This window comes from Rhinichthys klamathensis, unplaced genomic scaffold, assembly GCF_029890125.1.
Source record: "Rhinichthys klamathensis goyatoka isolate OS25496 unplaced genomic scaffold, OSU_Roscu_1.1 h1tg000420l_1, whole genome shotgun sequence".
NCBI classification, from domain to species: domain Eukaryota; kingdom Metazoa; phylum Chordata; class Actinopteri; order Cypriniformes; family Leuciscidae; genus Rhinichthys; species Rhinichthys klamathensis.
In genome coordinates this window covers 239356-250854 of record NW_026606918.1, presented here as the reverse complement: position 1 = coordinate 250854, position 11499 = coordinate 239356, and the positions used below count along the sequence as shown (strand labels likewise).

General features: G+C 37.0%; 1 protein-coding gene across 1 annotated transcript; it reads left to right on the top strand.

Annotated features, from left to right (window-relative positions):
- Window positions 1–487: 487 nt before the first annotated feature.
- On the top strand, window positions 488–8644 carry vamp1a (vesicle associated membrane protein 1a). The gene is made up of 6 exons (XM_056235370.1): window positions 488–811; window positions 1050–1065; window positions 2258–2378; window positions 2901–3059; window positions 7419–7470; window positions 8217–8644. Coding segments are annotated over exons 2-6 (351 nt in total). The 5' UTR covers window positions 488–811; window positions 1050–1063; the 3' UTR covers window positions 8234–8644.
- Window positions 8645–11499: the final 2855 nt, after the last annotated feature.

Here is an 11499-nt window from a genome sequence, read left to right as displayed (position 1 = left end):
TTGAGGTATCTCACCTCATGTCACAGCTCAGAAGGATTTGGAAACTTGCATTATTCACATCCATAAAAGAATCAAGCATTGCACAAGTTGTCAGTGACCTGTGATCAGATGTGCAGATAATGTTTGATGGAAAGCTCCAGTGCATCCCTTCTAAGATGATGGTCTATTCTAAAACATACACCCATTTTCCTGTGCCTCTCCTCCCTTTCTTACAGTTAAAATCCCAGGCCTGTGTGAGGGGGGTTGGAAGTAGCTACACTGTGCTCAACCACCGCAGTGCTGTCCCGTTAACGTTACCGAGAGGGGCGGGAGTGTGTGTGTGAGAGAGAGAGAGAGAGAGAGAGAGAGAGAGAGAGAGAGAGAGAGAGAGAGAGAGAGAGAGAGAGAGAGAGAGAGAGAGAGAGAGAGAGAGAGAGAGAGAGAGAGAGAGAGAGAGAGAGCACAGAAAGTGATCGTGATCTTTCTCTCTTCTCTCTCTCATCCCCTCCCCTTCTCTCTCACTCAGGCATACATACACTTTCATGCGGACACGAGAGGACTATTATTTTTTTTCGTCCTGGTCGTTTTAATCTGTTCTAGAGAAGCGTTTATCATGCTTATGTCTCTTGGTTTACTGCTATTTCTAACAGCCTAACAAAAGTTAAATCCTGTCATATTAATCAAGTCATCACTTGACTGCGTATGATTTTTCTATAGCCTACGTGCTCTCTGGAGGATATATAGTCGCACCCAGTGTGAAAAACTGAAGGAAGCTCTTCATACAGAAGATTGGATTTGTGTTTCGAGGCTTTGGTCGCCTGAGGCTCTTTCGGTAATGCAGCACTTTTTGTGATGACGCGGTCTAGACATCGCTTCATGAGTCCATCCTCATGGGAATATTATATACAGCACTGATGTAGTTTATAGCGAGGGGTAGCCTACATATGTTTTTTTCTTCCTTATGTATGTTTTTTATCGTCAATATAGGAAGTTTGGCTTTTGACTACTAATCCTCTCTCTGTCTCTCTCTCTCTCTCCGCATCTCGGTGACGACGATCTGTTTTATTAAGCACCTGCCAACAAAATGTGAGTGCACTGTATTTCCACTGTATTTAAACAAATAAACTTAAACCAAAAACTCAGTATTTTTGTTTTTAAATCACGTTTTATGCCTGCGATGCTATAGGCTAATACAGTTGGGGTATTAAAACGTGTTTTGTGTGTGTGTGTGTGTGTGTGTGTGTGTGTGTGTTCTCTTTATTACATTTAGCAAAAGTAATTCAGCGTCTAAGGTTATTTTCAAGACAGTTCGTTAAAACACCGCAAAATCTCTCAGATTTTAGAGCTGATACATCATAATTTGCCTAGACTTTAGTGCTCTGCTCCATCTATCGGAATTTAGGGGAAACTGCATCGAGAATGCTATTAAATCGTACAGCAGCAGGCCTATACATAAAACTTATCTGCATTCAACTGTGCGATTTTGGCTATTCGATGATGCTATAGATGTTCGTCTGGCGCAACCCAAATCGACTTTTAGCCCCGTATACGACAGTTAGGCCTATCTCATTCACATAGGCCTACATCTTCAAATTCAGTGCGTTTTAAACAAAACACTAAAGTTAATTATTGTGGTTTGTGTATTTATCGATATACATCCAATGCTAATCCTACAAAAGTGCTCGAGCAACTTCTGTTTCTGTGTTTACCTCCAGATGTGAACACGACTTCTGTAGCCTATACGTGTGTTTATTTAGCATATTCTGACTAGCTTCGCTTTAATGAAACGTTCGACGTTTTTTTTTCTCAATTAAAAATGTTCTTTTTTTCGTTTGGGAGCCTCAATTAGACCCAGAACCCCTCACACCTTTTAATTTGCTCACTTGCACTTATAAAGCTTTTTTAATGCTAAATGTGATACAAGTGTAGGCCCTAGCTACCTATTTAATAAAACTTAAATAAACCTAAATAAAACTTGTAGGCCTATATAATTCATTAAAAAAGCTTTTTTTATTGCACATTTCATTGACAATGTCTTTTCCAATGTCAATGTCACATCTATCAGGCTTAAATCAATGAGCTTTATCGCATCATGGCCTACTGAATTGAGGCCCAATTCAAATTAATGACATGAAAAACTGACAGGATGTAGCCTGCCTAATATTTGTTTAAAATGACTGAACATTTTACAAGTCTCTGAATGAGCCTTTTGCAGAGCCAGTGGTGCAGAGAACGGCCAAAAATAGGTCCTCTCAACCCCTGTCTCCTCTTCCATCAGGTCTGCCCCGGATGCTGCTGCAAACGCTGGAGCCCCAGAGGGTGAGGGGGGCGCACCTGCCGGACCTCCCAATCTCTCCAGCAACCGTCGTCTCCAACAGACACAGGCCCAAGTGGATGAGGTAAACCCTATCAATGTGACCTCAAATAAGATTCTGAACAAGTAGGATGAGGTGAATTTTCAAAAAAGAGTAACATGTAGAAGAAGAAAAAAACTGAAATTGTTAGAATAAATAAAACTGAGACAAAGATAGAGATATTCTGCACAGTGGGCATAAATGTTGGACCTTCAGTAAAGGCCTATGGTTCAAGGAAACATAGTTTTTGGACATGGACGTGACATTATGTATTAGTAAAACTGTCGATTGTAGCAGTGAGGGAGTCAGAGAGTCAAAGCTATCAAAGCTAGATGGACTATTAGTAGGACTTTCTTGGAACCATAAACATTTCATGAAGTCAAATTTTTAGGTACTAGCCAGGCTCTCATACAATATTCATCCTATACTGCTTTCAATGTTTAGTGTCTATGAAGACATTAAGACATTTCCATTTTAAGTGACTTTCAGTTTCACATTGCATCTCTGATGCCATGCAATGATGTCATACTGCTGATGTCTGTGTCTGTCTTCTGTAAATGTGTTCAGGTGGTTGACATCATGCGTGTGAATGTGGACAAGGTTCTGGAAAGAGATCAGAAGCTCTCAGAATTGGACGACCGGGCGGATGCGCTGCAGGCCGGAGCATCACAGTTTGAGAGCAGCGCCGCTAAACTGAAAAACAAGTACTGGTGGAAGAATGCTAAGGTGCGCTCTGGGAAATTTAGCTGCTTGGGTCTGTTTATTTACATCTGGAGTCCTTGACCTCAAGTCCCATTTTATTTAAATCATTTTAAGATACCTATATACATTCACTGTTAGAATTAAATCACTGAATACAGATTTGACCTCATTCATGAAACATAAGCAAAATGTATTTGTAAACTGTTATGTAAGCTGTCACGTTCACTTCAATGCGGCAAACATAAGAGGTTTACGAAGGATCAGGGTTATTGTAGTTAACTTAAACTAAAACTAAAACCATAAAAAATGTGTTGCTTGAAAAAAAAATTGTTTTTTTTCAGCAGATTGTCTAGTCAACAGTTCTCATTTCCATTTAGTTTAACTTGATGTACTAATATAACTACAACTAAAACAAAAACTACTTAGACATTTTTTTTTAATTATAAAAATGACAAAAACACACAACACAATTACTAAAACGTGAACTAAATTTTAAATGAAAGCAAAAAACTACAACTAAAAAATCTAAATATTAATAAACACTATAATAGTACATCATCAATAATACTAAAATAGTATTTACACAGAAATTCATTGAAGGAGGCCTATTGGCTATACATTTTTAGTTCACTTGTAATACTAAATAAGATAAATAAAATCTAAATGATTATATTAGACTAACCTATGGATTAACCTATGGAGTTATAGTTTAGCATCAATAATGTATTGATTTAAACTAATAAAATAAACAGTGCCTCCTTTGCTTTGGTGTTTCTATATTGCCAGCAGTAAAGATGGCTCAGCTGACTCAACACTAAAGCAGGAGCGTTCTCATTTCGATATAGCCTGAATGCAGCCCGGCCCATAAGTCACAGCGCTGGCCAGCGTTCGAGATATATTAGGCGAGGTGCAGTTGTGACGCAAGCTTAGATACTGCAGTAGCACAACGACTCCAGCCACTCCTGAGACGAATCATCTTTAATAATATACCCGTATTAATAAACCCCCATTAATCATCTATTAATAGAAAGAGCTTTTTTGGAGCATGACTTGGATCTAAATATTTCAATATTTTCTGATTATAAATAGAGAATTCATATTATAATTTCATTTCCTAACTTCCTTTGCCTTGTTTTAAATAGAGATGTCACACTTCTGATATGTGACACCTTGTACAAGCCTGCATTGGTCCTCTGACAGCTTCACTTTACATATTACTTTTTTATCTCTCCATCCAGCTATCTGTCAATCCATTCCCTCGGCATAGATTTATAAGCTCCCCCTCATTCTCCACCCCTCCAGATAGAATAAATTTATAGCTCCCTTCCACCAACCCCCCCACCTCCCGCCCCAGATGGCTGAACAGCTGCCCGTCCAATCGCATCTCTGAGCGGGGTGGGGGAGGGGGGCTTCTAGTCCCAATCTGGATTACAGCATTTCTGGATTAAAACCCAGATGTGATTTGTGATGTAACCTGCTCTAATAATTCCCTTTCGCTCCTCCTCTCTCGTTCCCTTTCCCATATCCCTGTCTTATTCCGTATCCGCAGATCCTCCTCTTTTTATGGAAACGTCTAGGGGTGGGCGATATCTCGATATTTAAAATATATCGAGATATTTTTTAAACACGATATGGATTTTGACATATCGTAAATATCGATATATTGTTTATATTTAATCCTGATTTCGCCACTTTGCTTGTTTGCCTTCTCTGTGCTGTGCTCGCCCCCGCCTCCTTGCTTTTGTTCCCCCTCACCTCGCGTGTTGTCTCATTCAACAATTGTCTCATCCGCAACCAGCCCGGAGGCTACAGAACTCGAGTGTGTCTGTGCGCGAGCGACAGAGCACGAGAGAAACCGAGTGTGAGCATTAATTGCATTAGTAAATTGGTAGCCTACATACTACAATATATAATTACTAAATAAGAGGCATGGAAATTCGATTAATGGACTCCAGTAATCAGTAATACTACAAACGTCTTGTTTTAAACTACTGCAGGGCTCGAATTTCGGCGCGGTTATTGCGCATAATTCTAATCATTCCCGCAGGTCTCCCATTTATAATGCGGGAAATTCCCGCAATCGTAATCCACACAGATTATAAAATCAAATCATTCTTTTAACAACTATCTGCCAGACGCAATTTCACAAACAGCGTGTGTTCAGCGGTGCCGCGTCTTCTTTCTCGTCTCTCATAATGTGTTGTGCAAGGCAAGCATCAAGAGCTGCGGCGATAAAACACACTCGCGTTTAGGAGTCGGGACATGATGGATATTCACTCGCACAATCGGGCCAGCAGTGCATCGTGACTGAAGTTTACCATTTGCACGTCTTTTTAAGTCTTACCAGTTTAAACATTCAAGCGATTTTAAACTAATCAGTGCTCGCGCGCTCTCTGAGAGATTATTTTCTATGCGCACATTCATAGAAAATCCGCCTTAAGAACAGCTGGCCAGTAACAAAAGTTATTTTTCGCGGATTATATTGCTTTAACACGCAAAATTGTCAATTTCGGTCGTCGTGAGTATACTCTAAACATAGTCGGTTTTGTCTTTAATAAGCATAAAACGCATGCCAGTATAATGAACACAGGATCCGTGCACTACCTCTTAAAGTGACGGCAGCCATTTGTGTCATTCATTTTGTTGTCAATACAACAAAAGATAGCTTTAAGTTAAAGGAATCAGGATTAATAACCTATGTATTTAATTTATTCAGGACTAAAATACTACTCAGTGTTATTTTCCATTTGATTACTTTATTCAGTTTCTGTATATGAATCACGTGATTAATAATGACAAAATTCAGGCCCTGTGTTTAATTTTTCTCATTTGGTTACATTCTGTTATGGAAAATTAATTTTCTATTGATTGTAGGCCTATATTTTGAGTTGTATTCACATCCATTTTCCTGTAAAGATATCGAGATATATATCGAATATCGAGATATAGCAAAATATATCGAGATATATTTTTTGCTCCATATCGCCCAGCCCTAGAAACGTCCCACTATTAATCTCACTCATTCTCTCCCGCCTTTCCAAACCAGATTGCTTTATTATTCTCTCTCCTTTGTGCATTTCTTTACTCTTAGTGAAGCCTTTCTTTTTGTAACTTTTCTCTGTGTTTTTAGTGGAGCATCTCCTTGTGAAGGAGAAATGTTGATTCTTAAAGCAGATCTGCATTCATATGGGTCTTTATGTTGTATTTATATATTTATTAAATAGCATTTTAAATTGTCCTGCGGTGTGACAAATGAAAGGTGTAAAGTATTAATATTCCATGTTCTCAGTTAATATGAGGTCAGAAAAGCTGCATGCAAAACAATAAAAAAAAAAAAAGCAAAATGCTGTTTAAAACAGTTTTATGCGGAGTATAGCATGTCATACTTTTCCCAAAAGTATTTTTCTCTGTAAGAAATAGAAAAATGTAACTAGGAAAAGGGAAAATAGAAAGATGTTTTAAAATGTTTTAGTACCGTACACTTTTTTTCAAAGTAAAATAAAACCAATTAAGGAATCGATCAAAAATGTGCCTATAATTCATAAACGGAAACGTTCCTCTTCTCTGTCACTTTATTTATGAGTAGATGTACAAGTTATTAGATTATAAATCTTTTATTTATCCAGCAGTTTACATCACTGATATAGGGACATGTTGTTTTTTTTAATCTAAAGTACTCAAATTAATATTCTAAATGAGTGTCTTAAAAACAAATGAAATATTTTAAAGAAACTAAATGTATATTACAATTTTAATATTATTTCCTTGATTTGATATTAATATTATTAATATTATTTCTTTATTTTAGTGCTGTCAAATCGATTAATTGCAATTAATCACATCTAACATAAAAGTTTGTAAATATACAATATATATATGTGTGTGTGTGTGTGTGTGTGTGTATGTTTTCAAACCTTTATGTTAGATGCGATTAATCGACTTGACAGCACTAGTTTATTTATTTTGTATTTATTTAAAATGTATCTAAAGGTATCTATGTTGTAGCCGAACAGTTAATTGTTTGATTAAAAACATTATATCTTAAATAAAGTATCATCTTCATTTTATAATTCTAATGGGTAACAATTTATTTTACAGTGTCCTTGTTACACGTTACATGTACTTATTATAGGAATAACAGTAAATTATGCATAATTACATGCAACCAACCGTAACCAATCCCTGATCCTGACCCTACCCCTACAGTAAGTACACGTAGTTATATTAATGTATAACTACACTGTAACAAGCACACCTTAAAATAAAGTGAAAACTTCTAATGTCTTTATCCCTCTACAAAAAGATATACAAAACTGTATTGTATTTAAATTTCATATTTAGAATTTAAATGTATTTCCCTATTCTTTTCTTTTTATTTCACAGATGATGATCATGATGGGAATTATTGGGGTCATCTTGGTGGGCATCCTTTTCAGTGAGTAGAAACTGTAATGTAATTCCACAAACACCAATGTTGGCTGATTTACAAACACTTTATTTTCTTTTATTCCCAGCATAAGATGTTTTGCCATCTTCCATTTTGATCTGGGATTAAGAATTATTTATGGGCGTATTAAGTCATACATGTGATAATATTAGTAAGAAGGACAAATCTCGTGTTGCAGCTGCTTCAAGCAAATACTAAAATACTGATCTTATTAAGATCACTTATAAAATGTAGCCTCCAAACCATCCTACTTTTGATCTAAGATCATCTCTCAAATGCGTACGTGTGATTCAGAGAAGCGAACGCACGCACGCACAAAAAAAAACTCTTCCAGATGTGAAATCTATAAATCGCAAATGATCTTGAAATTGTGCACAGCTGAATGGTTTCAGGTCTCCGCTTTGTAAACGGCCCCTTATTAATGTCATTTGCATATAAATGAGCAACGTCCAAATGCTTTACCTCAGAAGCGGCAAGAATATCTTAGATTTCCAAATACCACAAGGAAAAGGGTATACGCCTGCTTAGAACCTGACGTGGCGCTAAGCACTTTTCCACGTCAAACCGTTTTAGCATACGCACACTCTAAGATCAAATCTGTGTGTACGCACGTTTTATAAATGAGGCCCTAGGTCTAGATTTATGCATCAAATTTAAAAGGCTAATTTCTTTCTGAATCAGACTGGACTAACAAATTTCAATTATTTTTTTCTCTTTTCTTGTCTTTTTTCCAGTGTACTTCTATTACTGAGCCTCTCGTGGGACACACAAGGACAGGAGACTATGGCTTTGTGTGAACTCCACCACCCCCCACCCCCCCTTTCTCCCCACCAATGCCTTTCATTGAATCCACCGTGTGTAAGAGTGTGTGTGTGTGTGCAGTCATTGACGCAGTGCCTCTCCCTCCCTTTGTCTGTCACTGCATTTCTTTGTACCTCTCTTGAGTGCTTTGCAACAGTGCCCGAGCTTACTCAAAAACTCCGTCAGTTAGGACGATCTACATACGGTTTTTGGATTGGAGAATGTGTTGGTTCTTTTCAAGGTAAAAACAATGGGTGATGCAATAATATAGGTTTCTAGCGTTGTCCAAATGAACCCATGAATAACTAAAGAGGGAGAACGAAACACAAAGATCAATTTGAGTTTAGGAACAAGTCATGCATTTATGCACACAAAAAAAACAAAAGTGTACTAGTTTACCCAGAAACAACTGTTGTGGTCCTATCATTACGGTATTAACAAAGTGCAACTGCAATGAGAAGTTACAGGAACTTGTTTTAGCCCTCCTCCATATAGATTCCTAACAGCAATTTGTTTTCATTTCCTAACACCTGATTTCCTTTAAAAATCTGAATGACTTTAAATAGAGCAGTTACCATTTGTATTAAACGTCTTAAAGATAGGATATTTCCTTCCATATCATAATGTTAAACATTTCTTGGATGGTGCAATTTTATAATTAATTTTCTCATTTAAAAAGCGAGGCAAGTTGTAGGAGTGTGCAGTCGACTTGAGGGGAATATCTGATCATAAATCGACACTTTTGCTCTTTGATGCACTGTTCATGTCAGCCAGATCAGTGGAGTCTGGAGGAACAAACAGGAATGGGGGGAAAAAAACATAATATCAATCAATCTCAATATACATGGAGATTTAAGATGTTAGCTGTGACCACAATATAAAAGAATGTGACTGAAATTTGGTTTGAGATTTTTACTATGTTCTATTTTTTATTTATTCATATTTCTATATTTGAGATTTTTGTGACAGTGTGGTCCATGTCTTAACAAAATGTGACCGATAAAAGAAAAAAAAATGGGTAAAATGAGTGTTAAACTTCTCCTGACTTTACTGGCGCCATGATGTTTTAGGTTGAATGAACAACTACTGATATGCAAACTTGGAAGATAACTGATAATGAGACTAATTTAATGTCTTTGTAAATATTTGGGATTCAGTGTGGGAAGCGGATACGTAATCAGCACTGGAGACGACAATGTTCAGGGATGTACCTCTGCATGTGTTTGTGTTAAATATACATGGGCACTTTAACCACCTTCGTTATAATGATTGTAAGTTTGAGAGGACTTTTCTTTTGGGGTATTAAGGACATATTGTCCAGCACCTAAATCTAAGAATCTTATTGATGTGTACCATCTGTGTGAATAACATCCCCTACATTAAGCATTAACCCAAATTGCAAACCTAATACAGGGCAGTGAATGTCATTCTCTTAAAAAAACCGAAAAACTCCTGAATACATTGTGTTTTATGCAAACTATTCATTTGTAAATATGTGCTGCAGAGCTGCATAAAATAACACCCTGTCCCTGATCATTTTGAGCTAAGCTGCTAACTCGTGGTTCATTTTAAAGCATGCCTGCTTGCCCACCATGTGCTGATTCTAATAAAGTGCTGATGCTGTTACTTGCTCCTCCCCGTCTGTAGTGTTTATTTGGGAAACTGAAGGAAAGTTACTTCCGAGTTGAGCGTCGGCTCAGCTCACATTGCAAACCATAAATGAATGTCACAACAAGGCTTGGTGAATATGGTATGATTTAATTGATTATTAATCAGCAACAATGCTCATCCAAATCATTACGGTATTAACAAAGTGCAACTGCAATGAGAAGTTACAGGAACTTGTTTTAGCCCTCCTCCATTTAGATTCCTAACAGCAATTTGTTTTCATTTCCTAACACCTGATTTCCTTTAAAAACCTGAATGACTTTAAATAGAGCAGTTACCATTTGTATTAAACGTCTTAAAGATAGGATATTTCCTTCCATATCATAATGTTAAACATTTCTTGGATGGTGCAATTTTATGATTAATTTTCTCATTTAAAAAGCGAGGCAAGTTGTAGGAGTGTGCAGTCGACTTGAGGGGAATATCTGATCATAAATCGACACTTTTGCTCTTTGATGCACTGTTCATGTCAGCCAGATCAGTGGAGTCTGGAGGAACAAACAGGAATGGGGGGAAAAAAACATAATATCAATCAATCTCAATATACATGGAGATTTAAGATTTTAGCTGTGACCACAATATAAAAGAATGTGACTGAAATTTGGTTTGAGATTTTTACTATGTTCTATTTTTTATTTATTCATATTTCTATATTTGAGATTTTTGTGACAGTGTGGTCCACGTCTTAACAAAATGTGACCGATAAAAGAAAAAAAAATAGGTAAAATGAGTGTTAAACTTCTCCTGACTTTACTGGCGCCATGATGTTTTAGGTTGAATGAACAACTACTGATATGCAAACTTGGAAGATAACTGATAATGAGACTAATTTAATGTCTTTGTAAATATTTGGGATTCAGTGTGGGAAGCGGATACGTAATCAGCACTGGAGACGACAATGTTCAGGGATGTACCTCTGCATGTGTTTGTGTTAAATATACATGGGCACTTTAACCACCTTCGTTATAATGATTGTAAGTTTGAGAGGACTTTTCTTTTGGGGTATTAAGGACATATTGTCCAGCACCTAAATCTAAGAATCTTATTGATGTGTACCATCTGTGTGAATAACATCCCCTACATTAAGCATTAACCCAAATTGCAAACCTAATACAGGGCAGTGAATGTCATTCTCTTAAAAAAACCGAAAAACTCCTGAATACATTGTGTTTTATGCAAACTATTCATTTGTAAATATGTGCTGCAGAGCTGCATAAAATAACACCCTGTCCCTGATCATTTTGAGCTAAGCTGCTAACTCGTGGTTCATTTTAAAGCATGCCTGCTTGCCCACCATGTGCTGATTCTAATAAAGTGCTGATGCTGTTACTTGCTCCTCCCCGTCTGTAGTGTTTATTTGGGAAACTGAAGGAAAGTTACTTCCGAGTTGAGCGTCGGCTCAGCTCACATTGCAAACCATAAATGAATGTCACAACAAGGCTTGGTGAATATGGTATGATTTAATTGATTATTAATCAGCAACAATGCTCATCCAAATCACAAAGTGAAATGAATCATACAAAGCGGCGATACAGAAATGTTTCGTAC

Coding starts and splice junctions, on each gene's coding strand:
- vamp1a (XM_056235370.1), top strand. Junction 2,379..2,900: donor CACAGGCCCAAGTGGATGAG/GTAAACCCTATC, acceptor AAATGTGTTCAG/GTGGTTGACATCATGCGTGT. Junction 3,060..7,418: donor ACTGGTGGAAGAATGCTAAG/GTGCGCTCTGGG, acceptor TTTATTTCACAG/ATGATGATCATGATGGGAAT.